Source organism: Rhinolophus sinicus, linkage group LG11 (genome assembly GCF_036562045.2).
Source record: "Rhinolophus sinicus isolate RSC01 linkage group LG11, ASM3656204v1, whole genome shotgun sequence".
Lineage (NCBI taxonomy): Eukaryota > Metazoa > Chordata > Mammalia > Chiroptera > Rhinolophidae > Rhinolophus > Rhinolophus sinicus.
The window spans coordinates 23522410-23539730 of NC_133760.1; the positions used below are offsets into that span (position 1 = coordinate 23522410).

At 38.1% G+C, this 17321-nt stretch overlaps 1 protein-coding gene across 1 annotated transcript in view; it reads left to right on the forward strand.

Annotated features, from left to right (window-relative positions):
* CDYL2 (chromodomain Y like 2) overlaps positions 1–17321 on the forward strand; it is a 163463-nt gene that overhangs the window by 95481 nt on the left and 50661 nt on the right. Inside the window, exon 2 of the mRNA XM_019711013.2 lies at positions 16534–17122. Coding sequence (XP_019566572.1) covers positions 16534–17122 — 589 coding nt within the window. The remainder of the gene's footprint in view (positions 1–16533; positions 17123–17321) is intronic.

Below are 17321 nucleotides of genomic sequence, written 5' to 3' on the forward strand. Positions count from 1 at the left end.
CCAGGCTCTTCCATTTATCAAATGTTTATTGTGTACTTACTGTGTGACAAACCTTGGGGTTCACAGGTGAAAGGCACAACCTCTACTATCAAGGAGTTCACAGTATATTTGGGGAGATAAATTAATTTTTAAAGCATAATGTTACATACATATATTTTTCTATGAATAAAAGGAAACTTTGTAACTACTACTACGTAAGAGTATAAAGAAGATATTTAACTCTAATTCTACTCCCTGGAAATAGTATTCCTATTATCATTTCTTCCTCTCTTTGCCCAGGTATATGTGTGTGTGTGTGTGTGTGTGTGTGTGTGTATTCTACATGATTGAGCTAATTCTATAATAAAATTTTATAGTGTATCAATTATAGGCTTATGGCCGAAAATGACAATAGTTTATTATTTCTCTTGATTCAGTAGGTGGTCTGGGTGGCTTCTCTGTTGGTCTCACCTGGGCTCACTTATGTAGCTGGAATGAAAGATCCAAGAGGGCCTCACCTTTCCGGCATGCAGTGCTGGCAGGTGGCTGGATGCTTCATGTTCTCTCATCCTCTGCTAGGCTAGACCAGCTTCTTTACATGGTGGCCTCAGGGCAGTGAACCACAATGGCGATAGTCTCTTAAGGCTTATTTAGCATTTGGAGTTGAATGAAGTGACTTTTACCACATTCTGTTGGTTAAAACAAGTCACAAGGGTAGTCGAGATTCAAGAGTTGGAAAATACCCTCCAACCCTTGATGGGAAGAGAGGCAAAGGACATGGTGCAAAAAGATGTGCTTTATTGAGAGCTACTACTGGAACAATCCCTTGAAACTATGAAAATCATTGTTTTTCATTTTATATTTCATCGCTTTCCACACCATTAAAACCTATTTGTAGATATAATTCTTAAAGCATGCATATTTCCTTTTAACCTGTTTGTTAGAGATTTGGGATTTAGCCTTTTCCCATGCAATGCTGCAATAAGCATGCATGATGATGCCTGGCCAAGTTTTTGGAGCCCTTGAAGAGATGTTACTAGGTCAAAGTGAAGCGTATGGACAGTTTAAGGCTCTTAATACGTATAGTAAAAGTCCCTTCTGAAAATTGTGCCACTTCACAGTGGTGCATCAACAGCGTCCATCTCACCGTCCCCTTTGCAGCGTGAAGCATTATTGATTTTTAAAAATATCTCTGTCAATTTAGTGGATAAAAGCCAGAACCTCATTCTTGTTTACATTTTTTACTCATACATGAGATAAAGTGTTTTTACATATTTAATGGCCATTTGTATATTCCATCTGTGAGTAGTTTCTTCATGTCCTTTGCGCATTTATGTATTTTTCTTAATACTGTTCCTGAGATTTTCGTGTTAATTATTTAAGCTTTTGTCTGACATGCATCTTGAGTTTTTCCATTTTACTATGTGCCATTTGATTTTGTTTTTGTTTTTATATGCATTTTTTTCTTAATGAAAAAGTATTTTTTGCATCTGAATTTTTTTGCTTAACATGATATGAACGCTCTCATATATGGGATATAAAACAGAAAGCAACAAATGAACAAAGAAGACAAAAACTCATAGACACAGACAATAGTATGGTGATTACCAGAGGGAAAGCGGGGAGTAGGGGAGGTAGAAAAGGGGAAAGAGGGTCAAATATATGGTGGCAGAAGGAGACTTGACTTTGGGTAGTGAACACGCAATGTATTATACAGATGATATACTTGTACACTTGAAACCTATATAGTCTTGTTAACCAATGTCACCACAATAAATCTAATAAAATTTAAAAAGTATTCTTTTTAAGTATAGGATATCTTTCAACTAAAAATCAGATGGCTACTTTCCTCTGTTCTCTTGTTTTCTTCTAGGTTTTCTTAGTTTTGTGGGGTGTGTGTATGTGTGTGTGTGTGTGTCTGTATGTGTGTGTGTGTGTGTGTGTATTTCAGCTTTCTGACTTTTGGAACCACCTGGAATTAATTTTTAAAACAAACCCAAAACTCTGGTTCCTCTATTGTGAAGTGAGGATCTCTTTCCCACCCCATTCCTATTTAATTGTCCCAGTGCAGTGCCACTTATCCAAGAATTCTTCCATTTGGCACTGATTTTTCATGCTATTTGTTTTTTTCCTTTCTTTTTTATTTTGTACAAATTTTGTTTCTTAACATACAAAGGGATGTTTCTAAGCTTTCCCTATTTTCCAGTTGATTTTTTTTTCCTGCCCTAATACTGCACTCACAATGATTGTGGCTTTATATTGTTCTATTATACAATTGTGGAAGTGCCTCCTCATTCTTCTTCTTTCTAAAAATCCTTGGACTATTTTTGTTTAATTCTCCCAGAGGTACATGAGAATCATTTTGTGAAGTTCTAAAAATGGATCCATTGGGATTTTGATTGTAACTGCATTATTTTTATCGATCAGTTTGTTGCAATCTGACATCTTTAATATATTAAGACATCCCATCCAGAAACATTGTACATATAGCTCCATTCATTTGAGCCCTTTAAAATACCTCAGTTGAATTTTGTGGTTTTTCTTCTTATAGTTTTTCAATATTTCTTTTGCAAGTTAACCTTTGCTATTTAATCTTTTTGGTTGCTTTTTGGAATGTGCTCAGTTTTCCCATTATATCTCCTAAGTGGTCGTTTAAGTTGAATTGGAAATGCATTAATTTAAAAAATATTTTTATTGATTTGAAAATGGCACAGACACTATATAAATAGCTGCATTGAGAAACGCTAAACAATACAGAAGAATATTGAATAAAAATGAAAGATCTCAGTGCCTCTTCCTCATCCCACTCCCTGCCTGAGAGCCAACCATTGTTAAAAATTAGTTATAGACAATGAATAGTGAATTATTCTAGACCTTTATTCATTTGCATATGCATATTTTAATATAAATAGGCTCATATTATATAAAGGCATGTAGCTCTGTTTTAATTTCTTTAATCACTTTTGATAGATGATTACCTACAATATACCTTTATTTATTTTTTCCACAAGGAACAGTTGTGCAGACAGGATGGATACCCAGGAACCAAATTACTAGGTCAAGAGTTTGGAGATGAGGGTAAGGGGTATCAAATACATGGTGATGGAAAGAGAACTGACTCTGGGTGGTGAACACACAATGGGATTTATAGATGATGTAATACAGAATTGTACACCTGAAATCTATGTAATTTTACTAACAATTGTCACCCCAATAAATTTAAAAAAAAAAAAAAAAAAAGAGTTTGTACAATTTCATTCCAAGTTGTTTAATATAACAAAGGTATATTTCTCACTTATGCTACATGGGTAGGTGGGGGATTCGGTTCCACTCAGTCCATCAGGCCCTGGCTGATGATGGAGGCTTAACTATTCTGTTGCTGCATCAAAAGTAACTCATGGCTTCCCTGGTTACTAGCATGGAAGAGCGAGAGCAGGAAATTAAATGTTTTTGTTCAGAGGGGACATACATTTCTTCTGCTCATTGTCTCTTGGCCTGCCCTAGTATGATGTGACTCTAAATACTGTGTGTGTGTGTGTGTGTGTGTGTGTGTACATTCCAATTTTTAAAAGATACCTGTTATCTGTGCATTTAAAATTTTTATAGATATCTGTTAAATTACCCTCCCTCACGCGTATACTAGTTTACACTCTGACCAAGGCCATGTGTGGCCATTCATTTCTTTACATCCTGGCCAACATATAATATCAACCTTATTTTTGCCTGTCTTTCTCTGTTTTTTTTACTTTTCGTAATTAGTGATGAGTGTGATCCCACCTTTTGTTATGTCCCTTTTTACTTCTTTGAATTTTTAATTCTGGTTCTTTGGCCATTTTATTATTTTTTTCTTTTTTATTGATGTCAAAGTTTTTTTATATAGTCTGTATATTAACGTTTTGTTATAAATGTCACTGTTTCATCAGTCTGTCATTTGTCTAATTACTATTATTATTATTATTATTATTATTATTATTGTTATTGATGAACCTACACAGACACATCATTATCACCCGAAGTCCATAGTTTACATTAGGGTTCATTTTTGGTGTTGTACATTCTATGGGTTTGGACACATGTACAATTATATGTATCCATCATTATAATGTACAAAGCAGTTTTACTACCCTAGAAATCCTGTGGTCTACCTATTTGTCTGTCCCCCTGCCACCTTATGGCAACCTAAGTCATAGACCTAAATGTGTATCTGTGGGACTCTGGGGTAGCCACTCTTTCATTCCTATTATGGGTAATTTGTGTTATCACTTTTTTATGCTTAGTCTGGCTAGAGGTTTATCAGTTTTATAATTCTTTCAGTGAACCAGCTTTTGACTTTATTGATAATTTATATAATTTTACTGTTTTTAATTTCATTTATATCTGTTCCTGTCTTTATTATTATTTTCTTCCTTCTGCCAGCTCTGAGTTTAATTTGCTCTTCTTTCTAGTTTCTTAAGGTGTTAGCTTAGATTATTTGTTTTATACCTTTCTTCTTATATAAGCATATAATGCTATACATTTCCTTGTGAACACTGTTTTACCTCCGTTCCACAAATTTTGATATGTTGTATTCATTTCATTTTCATTTAGTTTAAGACAAATTGCCAGTTATCAAAACAGTTATGGGGATGTAAAGTACAGCACACATATAGTCAATAGTATTTTAATAACTATGTACGGTGTCAGATGTGTTCTAGACTTACTAGGGTAATCACTTCATAAGTTAAATAAATGTCTAATCATTATGTTGTACCCCTGAAACTAATATAATATTATATGTCAGCTGTAATTTAAAAAGTGTCTTTTTTGGGTGATAGGTAGATGATTGGATAAAGAAAATGTGGTACATATACACAATGGATACTACTCTGCCATAAGAAAAGATGAAATACTGCCATTTGTGACAACATGGATGGATCTCGAGATTATTATGCTAGGCGAAATAAGTCAGACAGAAAAAGTCGACAAAAAGTCAAAAAGATATGACTTCACTCATATGTGGGATATAAAACTGAGAGCAACAAAGGAATAAGACATACAAATAAAGAAACAAAAACTCATTGACACAGATAACAGTTTAGTGGTTACCAGAGGGTAAGTGGGGAGGAAGGGTGATAGAAGAAGGCAAAGGGGGGCAAGTATATGGTGATGGAAGGAGAACTGACTCAGTGGTGAGCACACAATGTGATATATAGCTTATGCATTACAGAATTACACACTTGAAACCTATGTAATTTTACTAACCATTGTCACCCCAATAAATTTAATTTTTTTAAACATTTAAAAAAGAAAGATATTTTTAAATTCCCCTTGAGACTTTTTTGTTTGATCCATGGGTTAATTTAGAAGTATGTGGTTTAATGTCCAAATATTAGGGGTGAGATTTCCAGATATATTTTTGTTCATTTTTTGTTTAATTTTTTTGTGGTCAGAAAATATAGTTTGTATGATTGAATTTTTGAGGTTTATTTTATGGCCCAGAGTATGATAAGCGTACCAGGTGCCCTTGAAAGGAGTGTATGTTCTGCTGTTTTTATGTGAAGTCAATTTGATCAAGTTGATTCATAGTATTTTTAAGGTTTTTTATATCCTTATTGATTTTATATTTTCTTGTGTTATTACTGAGAGTAATGTTGACATCTTCACCTGTAATTGTGTATATGTCTAATTCTTTTTTCTTCAGTTGACTCAGTTTTTGCTTCATATGTTTGTTGTTCATATATCTGTTGTTAAGTGCATACATTTTGTATTGTTATATATTCTTAGAGAACTGATTCTTTTATTGTTATGTGATGTGCCTGTTTGTCTTTAGTAATAGTCTTGTTTTAAGCCCTACTTTGATACTAATACAACCACTTCAGATTTCTTTTTATTATTATTTCACAGTTTATTTTCCCATTATTTTACTTGTAACCTATGTCTTTAGATATTAAAAGTAGATTACTTAGAAACAACACATAGTGGAGTAATGCTTTTTTATCCAGTTTAACAATGTTAGTCTCTTAGCTTGATGTTTATGTCATTTACATTAATGTAATTATTTATATAATTGTATTAAAATATTTCATCTTGCTAGCTGTTTTCTATTTGCTCCATCAGTTTTTTTTGTTTCATTTTCCTGCCTCCCTTTGAGTTAAAATTTTCAAAAAAATGCAGCAATTCTCATGATTCTTTTTTTATCTCTGCCATTATTTATCTCTTGTTTATTTTTAAAAGTAATTGTCCTTAAGTTTACATTACATATCCTTACTCGGTTTACCATCATATAACTTCTACTGTTTTTGCTAATTTAGCAACCTTACAACAGTGTATTCTCATTTCCCTTCTGCCTTTGTCCTATTGTTGTCATGCATAATACTTGGACATATGTTATAAACACACAGTACATTCCTGCTCTTTTTACTTAAGATAGTCATTTAACGTTAGAGCAATTAAAGGTAGAAAAAAAGAGTTTACTTTTACCTTCGTTTATCCCAACATCGGTGCTCTTTATTTCTTTGTGTAGATCCAGGTTTCTGTCTGGAATCATGTTCCTTCTGTCTGAAGAACTTCCTTTAACATTGTGTGTAAAGTAGGCCTGCTGGAGATTAATTTCCTTCATTTTTGTCTGAGGAATTCTTCCTTTTTCAGTTTTAAAATATATTTTTGCTAGATATCAAGTTATTGATTGAGAATTTTTTCTTTCATCACTTTCAGTTGATTTCTGATGCAGATATGTGCAATATTTACCAGATTAATCATCATATTTACGTATTTCAGATTCTTTATATCCGTATTTTCTATCTGCTTGATTTGTCTCAGTCTGAAAGTACTGAGTTTAAATCTTCAGTTCAAATTGCTTCTATCAATGTTATGCTGAATTTTTTAAAGTTATTTTTTGATTTGCTATTTGTTGCTGAAAACTTCATGACTATTATGTATTTAGTGAGTACTTTTAATTAATAAAATCTTCCTTTCTAATTTAATGCGTTTTGCTCCTCAATTTTACTTTGATATTCTTTACAAAATTTGATCCTGCCTGGATATTTGTTTGCTCATTCTTTTAACTCTTATTACTAAGCGAATAAGTATATATTTGGTACTTACAGTTGTTAGTTTTATGATTGTTGTTACTATTATTTGGATGCTTTTTAAAAAAGTTTTAGTACAATCCACAATTGTACTTTTTAAAACACTTTTGAAATGATTATGGATTTTCAGAAAAGTTATATAGTACACAAAGTTCCCATATATCCCTTAACCAGTTTTCACGATTGTTTCCATCTTATACCATTTATTAAAATGAAGAAATTAACATTGGTGCTGCATTGTGAACTAAACTACAGACTTTATTAGGATATCATCACTATTTCCATGAATATCCTTTTCTGTTTCAGGATCCAGTCCAGCGTATCACATTGCATTTAATTATTATTTTTCTTCAGTCACCTGCAATCTAAAGCAGTATCTTTGTCTTTCCTTACATTTCATGACCTTGACACTTTTGAGTACTGGTCAAGTGAAGTCATATGGTTCTTGACTTTTTCTGTTTGACTTATTTTGCTTAGCATGATAATCTCAAGATCCATCCATTTTGTCACAAATGGCAGTATTTCATCTTTTCTTATGGCTGAGTAATATTCTGTTGTATATGAGTATATGTACCACATCTTGTTTATCCAATCATCTATAGAAGGACATGTAGGTTGTTTCCATGTCTTAGCCATCGTGAATAATGCTGCAGTGAACATCTTTACAGATAAGTGTTTTCAGATTTTTGGAGTAGATACCCAGAAAAGGAATTGCTGGGTCATATGGTAATTCTAGTCTTAATTTTTTGAGGAACCTCCATACTGTTTTCCATAGTGGCTGTGTCAATTTACATTCCCACCAGCAGTGTATGAGGTTTTCTTTTTCTCCACAACCTCTTCAAACTTGTTATTACTTGTCTTGTTGATAATAGCCATTCTAACAGGTGAGAGGTGGTATCTCATTGTGGTTTTGATTTGCATTTCCCTAACAGCAAGTGAAGTTGAACATTTTTTCATGTATCTGTTGGCTGTTTGTCTTCTTGGGAGAAGTGTCTGTTCAGGTCCAATGCCCATTTTTTAATTGGATTGTTTGTTTGTTTTCTGTTGTTGTTGAGTTGTACAAGTTCTTTATATATTTTGGATATTAGACCCTTATCAGAGAGGTATTGTTTGCAAATATCTTTTCCCATTCGGTTGGTTGCCTCTTTGTTTTGTTGATGGTTTCTTTTGCGGCACAAAAGCTTTTTAGTTTGATTTAATCCCATTCATTTATTTTTGCTTTTACTTCCCTTGGCTTTGAGGTCAAATTCATAAAATACTCTGTAAACCCAATGTCCATAAGTTTAGTATCTATGCTTTCTTCTGTGCAGTTTATTGTGGCATATAAAACTGAAATCAATAAATGAAAAAGACAAACAAAATTCATAGATACAGACAATAGTTTAGTGGTTACCAGAGGGTAAGGGGGGAGAAGGGATGGTAGAAAAGGATAAAGGGGGCCAAATATGGGGTGATAGAAGGAGAACTGACTGTAGATGGTGAACACACAGTGCAATATATAGATGATATATTACAGAATTGTACACTTGAAATCTATATAATTTTACGAACCAATGTCACCCTAATAAATTTAGTAAAGGTAAAGAAAGAGCACTGGTCAAATGGTTTGTAGACTATCCCTCAATTTGGGTTTGTCTTATGTTTTCTCATGAGGTTATGGGTTTGGGTGATTATATCATTGAGGTGAAGTGCCCTTCTCAGTGAATCATAACAGGGTATACATGACACCAACATGATTTATCACAGGTGATGTAACCTCGATCACTGGTATTTGCCAGGTTTCTCCACTGCACAGTTACTGTTTTCTCTTTTGCATACTGTTTTTGTGAGGAAGGAGTCATTAAGTCCCGTCACTCAGGGAGAGAAGTTAAGTTCTACCTCTAAAGGGAGGGGAACCACTTGGTGGGCGTTTGTGAAAACGATCATGGTGGTTAACAAATATGTTGCGGGAGATACTGTGAGGCTATGCAAATATCCTGTTTCTCTTTAAACTTTTACCCACTAATTTTAGCATTCTTCTGTGGCCCTTACCTGTAGCCGTTATTACTGTGGCATTCTAATGGTGATTTTTCTATTTCCCTTATTTTTTTTACATTTATTATTTGGAGTTCTTCCATAAAGACGATCTGCCTTTCTCCCCATTTGTTTATTTATTCCAAAGTCAGCAAACTTTTTCTGTAATGGGCCAGAGAGCAAATTTTGGACTTTCTGGGCCATACAGTCTCTGTCACATGATTGCCTCTCCTCTTGTAGTGTGAAACTGCCACAGATAATAATACACACATGGATGGGCATGGGTGTGTCCCAATGAATCTTTATTTTTAAAAAAGACATCAGGCCAGATTTGGCCTGCAGGCCAACTTCTGATAATTCATTCATTTATTTACATCAGATGAACTCATGGATATTTATCTTATTCTTTGGGCTATTAATGTAGTACTATCACTATTTATTTTGTTAGTCAAATGGTTCCAGCTTTGGCCACTGGGAGCTCTTTCGCTCAGCTCCTCTCATTCGAGGTTTATTTATTTACTTTTTTAGAACGCTTTCTTATTTTCTGGCATGACAAGATCCTCCAGGCTCATTTTTTAAATGGGTAATTTATATTTTTGTCCCTTAACACAGGAAATGTCTTCCTCCTTCCTTCTCATCTGAAAGTCCACTTGACTGGTTGTTTGAATTAAATTTACTATATTTATTTTTTAACTTGTGATCTGGCATTTAATGTTCTCTGAAGTCTGCCTGATATTTTCCCTGTCATTTTGGATGGGGGAGGATTACAGTGTGAGGGTGGGGAGTTTAATTTTTTGAAATTAAGAAGTTTTGCAAGAACAAAAATAAAGTTTATTTATGTTCAACCTCTGCTTCTCCCATCACTGAGATCTTTTTTTTTTTCACCTTCAGACTCAAGATATAGAGATCTTCTCTTATGTATTATTAGTGTTCTTGTCCCATTTTGATTTTTCCCCTCTGCCAGACTTAAATTGGTTGGGTCCCTGTCAACTCTCTTGGATATCTATTCTCATTTTCCTTTGTGTTTTCTTTAAAAATCTCTGTGTCCTTTTCTTCTGCATTCTTGAGGGCTTTTCAAGTATGTTGTCTACATCACTGATTTGATTTTCTTCATGTTGAGTCTGTCCTTTCCTGGATCCAATGGGAATTTTATTTCTTTGCTTGCATTTTTACTTTGGTTTCCTTACGTCCTTTTTTTATGTAAATGAGTCTTCTTTCATTTCAGAGTCCTTCTCAACCTGTTGGTTTCATTTCATTACTTATCTTTTTTTCCTCTCTCTCTTAAAAATAGGTCATATTTTCTGCAGTCTGTGCAAAAAACTACACAAGGGCTATCAATAAATGTGCAGAGGTACTTTTCTGAGGTGTTATTGAGAATTTTTGTTAGGATCATGTTCTGATATGCTTCAGAAGTTTTTATAAATATGCCCTGTGATGATGTTACTGTTACCAGTTTTTGTCTGTGTGTTCTTGGTCAAAGAGAGAGGTCTTTCTGTTTTGTGTTTTCTAGTAGAGTGGGCTTGGGAATTCCTCTGTCCCCTCATCGCTTGGATGCTACTGAGCTCCCCCTTCAGACTTCCCGGATGGCTAGATTGAATTACATGGCTCTGAGCTGAATTTCTTGGCCTGTTTCCCTAGTGAAGTTTTGCTGGACTGAGCAGGACACACCACCTGTTCGTACTGCCTTCTCTGACTAGATGAGCCGAAGCAGTCAGTCTTCTAGACCTGAAACAGCCCACACCTAGTTGCTCCCACAAATCATCTTCATACCCCAGTTGTAACATGGGGTCCCTGTGCCTTTCCACCCCCAAGGGAGTTGTCCCAGGATGTTGGAAGGGTGCAGAAATAGAGATCCTTAGGGATTTGTGTCTTGAAGTTTGGAATAAGGGAGTATCTAGGATGGCTGCCCTGGTGTATGTATGGGCAGGCAGCAGGCGTGGACGTCTTTATTATTTCTTGGCCTTGATCTTTGCTTTCAGAGGTTAAGACATGTAAGCCAGAGTTTCTCAACCCAACACCATCCAGTGTGGGGGCATTCCTTCAAGCGCCTGGAAAATCTTTGATGGGTAATCCTGGGTCCCTGAGTTATTATAATTCTATATGCTGTTTTCTACTTGGTGGGAAGCTGGGGTAGGGAATATGATTGATGATTTGTCTGTTTCCATTTGAGCCAGTGGAGAATTGGAGCAGAAGGGGAGGGAGGCGCCATGGCATGTGAGGGGACCCCAGGAGAGTCAAGCTCAGGAAGCCACTCCTAAGCCATGGGCAAGTGCTGTAGATTTTCTGTGACCTTGGCAGGAATTGAGGGCAAGCGCCTGAAGTGGCAGATTCACTGTCAGCCTCAGTCAGGTGGGGCCCACTTGACAAAAGTGGGAGGTAGATATAGTGTAGTCAGTGACAGCATGGGGTCTGGAGCCAAGACACGTTGGACCAAATTTTAGTTCTCTGCTGCTTGTCACAGGCGGGACCTTGGTTAATGCCCTTAGCTTCTGGGTGCCACCATTTTATCCTATAGAAACAAAGAAAATTACCCGCCTCATTGGGGTATTTTGAAGATTATATGAGTTAGTATATGTAATATGTAGTTCATATCTAGGGATCACACATAGCTGTGGTGACACTTAATCATTGCTGAATAAATGTCAGGTGGTGGTGGTGATGTGATTTGGTTAGCCTGCCACTGAAAAGCTGAGGAGGAAGGCGGGGGCTGACCTCTCTCTGCTTGGTAAGGCCTCTTACGGGTCCACATGTTGTTCACCTCTGAAGGCCCAGTTTGGTCTCAGCTTCAATTGCTCTTTCTCAGAGGAACCTTCCTGCCCATCCCATCTGAAGGAACCCGGTCCTAATACCATTCTTTCCCACAGCACTTTTCTCGTCCCCATCAGAGCACTTTCCATCCTTTATTACTGTATGTTACTTTGTACTCCCTCATTTAAGGAGTGTGTTCCCCACTCGCCTGGTGGTTTCCCACTGGTGAGATGTGGCTGGGTGGCTGAGAACGCAGGCTGAGGAGTCAGATGAACTAGGGTTCCAATCTTGGCTAACCACCTACTGACTGTATGATCCAGGGAAAGTTACCTACCTTCTCCAAGCCTCAATTCCCTCACCTGTCAAATGGTGTTGGAATAATAACTCCCAGATAAAAGCCTGGGTGCGAAGGTGAAATTTAGCACCTTCTAAGTGCTTAGCACAGTTGCTGGAACTTGTCTTGTACCAATAATGGTGATTGTCATCATTCTTATTCCTCCTGAGACAGCCATCCACTTGTCATCGTGGCACTGCTAATAATTGCATCAGAATTTTCCTGCCCCCACCTGCAGTTAGGATGGCATCTCCTATTAGCTGGGATCACAGAGAGTAAATGTTAATTAACGATTTGGTTGAATTCTAAAGAATAGTTCAGGGTCTCAGATTGCTTATCTTTGAAAAAAGAAGCTGGCAGGTATATGTGAGCACATGATGTTTAACTATCATCTGTGTGGTGGTACGTACATGGACCAGGGCAGGGAATTGATGATTGTCTCCGTTCGGAAGGAATGAGCTTCAGGCGTTGTAGGGGCCTGCGCAGGTAGGGAGCAGAGCTGCCGGCAGTTGGCGGCCTGGGTCTCTGTGTTCAGCAGTGTGTGAGGAGTTAGGAGGCAGTGGAGGAGGTTTGGGGAGCTGAAGGGAAAGAAAGGATTTCACAGACAGAGAATGTTGCAATCTTACTCAAGATCAAGCCCTAAATAGCGTGGGCTTTTTGTTATCGACAAAACAAATTAGAATTCTGGTTCTGTTTGAGATGCTTCTGAGAAGAAGAGGGTCAGAAAACGTAGACAGGGATGTGAAGGAGGAGATTAGGTCCCAGGAGATGGTACATGCAAAGTACGATGGGTCTTTGGGATTCAGCTTTCCTCTGAGCTCCTGTGGGTATTCCGGTCTTTCAGAAAAAGCAACTGTTTATCTATCCCAGAGAAAACCCATTTTTCTTCTAAATGTTTAAACTGTGGAGGAAATAATGTATGTAAAAGCACTTTTGTCAACTGAAGTTTCATACGTATTAGAGCAATTCCACGCATCTCCATATAGTGCTTTGTGATGTTAATGACACTTTACTTTCCCCATGTCTTATTTCTTTCAGTTCTTTCAACAGCCTTGAAGGTAGCTGGTGCTATTATTATGATTATTATGATTATTATTTTTATTGCTACTACTACTACTATTACTATTTCTAATTTACAGATAGGGACACTGAGGGCCAGAGAGATTGGGCGACATGCCCAGGGTCATGTGGATAGAAAGTGGCAGAGCCAACAGTTTTTCCCCTGCACATCAGGCTATGAGAGATAATCCTGTCAATGGATTAACTGTTCATTGTTACTATTGGGTTAATTTAAATAGAAATGGCTGCCAAGCTACCCACTGGGTTTGTGGATGGGACCAGAGGTAGAAGCAGTGGCCTTTCTGCCCCCCATAATGCCATTTGTGGCCCTGTGATTCAGTCCTCTAGGAACTAGGAGGGTAAAACCAAGCCCCCCACACTCGGTGGCTCCAAATAGGGGCGTAGACATTGTAGGCTTGCTGACCTCCCCAGGCTTCTCAAGCAGCCCTACCCTGTGTAGCCATATCCCACACTTGGACGGACTTACCGAAGTAGTGGACGCTTCCTTCTTCCCAGGGAGGAATTATTCTCCTTGGGGGTGATATTCTGCAAGGTAGGGAAACATTCTGTCTTTAGATACCACTAAGGTTTGTATTCACAGGATGATTTGCAAGATTAAGTGACCTTTTACTATGGAATGCAGAACTGCTTATTTGTGTATTCTCCACAACCACCCTACGAGGTACATGCTGTTATTTCCCTCTTGCTAGATGAGTCATTTGAGGCCCAAAGAGGTTTAGTAACTTGCTCAAAAACACATGGTAAAAGGCTTAGCAGGAGATTTAAACCAGATAGTCTTGCTCCATAGCCTGTGTTCTTAAATACTATGCTAAGCTCATTTTGATGAGTGCCATCCATCCATTCATTCTTCCATTCCAGAACTTACCTCTCTACCCATCACCTATCCATCTAGTCATCTGTCCCTTTATCTATCCTTCCATTCATCCACTGATCCCACTATCCTCCCATCTGTTCATCTATCCACCAACTATCCATTCCTCCCTCCCTCCCTCCCTCCCTCCCTCCCTCCCTCCCTCCCTCCCTCTCTCCCTCCCTCCCTCCCTCCCTCTACCCAGTCATCTGTTCATCCATCCACTTAAACATCTATTTTCCCTCCACCCACCCACACACACACCTATCCATTCTGTTGGCTGTTTGTCTAGCCTGGTTTTCTGCTTCATCCTGGGGAAAAAGTTTCTCCATCCTGGGAGCCAAGTAGATGCTTTCTGAAGCTGGAGACCTCCATGCCAACACAGATTCCTTAGTTTCCCCCCAAAAAATATCTGGATTTGTGCCTGACTCTCCTAGGTTGGTATTCTTGGGAATGCTGCTGTTGCAGGCAGGACCAGGTTGCTTGTTCACTTTCCTTCCTCTGTAAACCCGTGGAGAGTTCCCTCCTTCAGAATCCTTCAAATGTGCAAAGCTACACGCTCTTCCAGAAATACTCTGGACTTTCTGAAGCATTATCACAAATGAATACTCAGCTAGCCCCATTCCTTGACCCAGAGACTGGAAGCTGGATTAGTTTGGTATGACTTTACCTTTTGAAACTGTTACAGAGTTTGTATGATACAGCTAAAAATTATGTAATAAATCTAAAACAGATGTTCACAGAACATTTTATAAGGAAATAAATTTTAATAGAAATAGGCCAATTTGATTTGAGATAAATCAATTAAGGAAACAAATTATCTATAAAGAATCAGTATTATAAAGAGGCAGTATGGCTTGCCTATTTACATATTTATTAAATGCAAAGCAATGAATGTCATTTAATTATTTTGTATAGCCTCTGTCGTGGGAGACAATTACAGTTTTCAAAATTTTCTTACTTTTTATTATGGAAAATTTTAAACATAAAAATTCAAACATGTAAACATAAAAAGTCATATAATGAACCTCCATACACCCGTTACCCATTCTCAACAATTATCAACTATAACTATACCCACTTTTCCTTTCTCATATTATTTTTTCCCTTTTATACGTTTTGAGGGTATATTCCTCAGTTGTAACTTAATTTCATTAGGTCAAAATTCCATTCTAGAAAAGTATGTTATGTTGACATTGAAATGTAATAAACTTTTTATTTACAGTAAAATAAATAATTATATTTACTTTTTCATTGAAATGTTGCTGTTTTTGGTAGAGCATTGGAATTTTCTGTCATTTTCCTTTTTTAATAAGAAAAAAATTGCAATCTATAGCAAAGTGGAAGAAGAATAAATGAGCCCTCCCATACCTTTCACCTAAATATACTATTCTTAGCATTAGGACTGGCGTTTTCCTAAGTGTGTTTTTCCATGGGATTACTTGAAGACAGGGGAGATTTTCTTACATTTGAAGGTATGGAGACAGTAGTACATGGCTTTAGAAGCACACAGATACGGGTTCCAATCTCTCCCCCCACCTCTTAGCCCTGCATGGTAGTCAAGCAGCCCCACCCTCAGTCCCTTTGTCTATCAAATGGGAGTAAGAAATGTGTGCGCCCATGGGGTTATGCAAGGCATATAATAGGCTGATCACCTTGACTCACAGTTGTATCCCCTGTGTTGCAGCTTGGGGGAGCTTTGTGGATTCAAACCATTTTTGGTCAATATGGAAGATTTTGTAGTTGAGAGTTGGTATAGCCTAGTAATTAAGAAAATAAATCTAGGGCGAGAATGGTTCAAATCCCAGCTCTGCCCTTACCAGCTTGGAACTTGGTGGAATGACTTAATCTCTCTGATCCCAAGTGTCCTTACTGTAAAATGGGGATAGAAAGAATACCTACCACACTGGGTTGTTGTCAGGAGGAAATGAAATGGGGGCATCCATGCCCAGCATTTAGTATAATGTCCACCTCATAGGTGCCCAATCAGTGTTACTAATCATTAGTATTATTACAAGTAAGGATGTATCAGCACAGTGCCTACCACATAAATACTCAATAAATGTTATTATTATAAGTAGGGGTGAGAAACCAACACCAAGTTGGTCTTTAAAAGTCTGATTCTACTTTGGTGCAGTGAAAAAAATAAAGACCTTTAATGAAAACTTGCAATGTGATTTCAAGCAAGTGTAAGCCTTGGTCGGACAGGTGGATGCCACCAGCCTGTCATGGCGTCACTAAGTCCTCAAGGAAAATGACCGTGCACCGTTGGTTCCATTCAGTGACGTCCTGACATAAAGCAGCCATCTTGAACCCTCCTGGAAGTGTCAACTTTCGGCATTAACTAGCTCGCCCCAAGGCTAGGGCAGAAGCCTCTACCCTGAGGGTTTTGTGCTGTTCTTTCTTTCTGGGACTGATTTTTTTCCTTTCTCTCTTTTCTGACTCTCATCTTGTGTTCCCAGGTCGAAAGGATTGTAGACAAGAGGAAGAACAAGAAAGGAAAATGGGAGTATCTTATCCGATGGAAAGGCTACGGGAGCACAGAGGACACGTGGGAGCCAGAGCACCATCTGCTGCACTGTGAGGAGTTTATCGACGAGTTCAACGGGCTGCACGTGGCCAAAGACAAGAGGGTCAAGTCAGGGAAGCAGGCCAGTGCCTCCAAGCTCCTGCGCGACGGCCGAGGCCCGTCGGTGGAGAAACTCTCCCACAGACCTTCAGAGTCCGGAAAGAGCAAAGGGACTTCCCATAAACGGAAGCGCATCAACCCCTCCCTGTCCAAGCCGAAGAAAGGGTATCCAGCCAAGCCCCCTGCGGGGGGCGACAGGGCCGCCAAGACGGTGTCTTACAGGACTACCCCCAGTGGTTTGCAAATCATGCCTCTGAAAAAGGCTCAAAATGGGATGGAAAATGGGGACACCGGTTCCGAGAAGGACGAGAGGCACTTTGGAAACGGGTCCCACCAGCCTGGCTTAGATTTGAATGACGTCGGAGAGCAAGACATGGGCGAGTGTGACGTCAACCATGCGGCAGTGGCGGAGAATGGGCTAGGTATGTGGCTTGTGTTTCTCCTGCCTTTGGCTCTGGCCATGGTGGATGGGGCTGCATGCAGCCTAGGGAGATAAGGCCCCCATCCCATCCTTGATGCTTAGCTAGGCAGTAAGTCTCCCTTGGTCTCTCTCACCTAGGGCCATGTGGACTTGCTCATGTGCCCACACTGGTTACAGACACCTATTCATGTGTGTGTGCG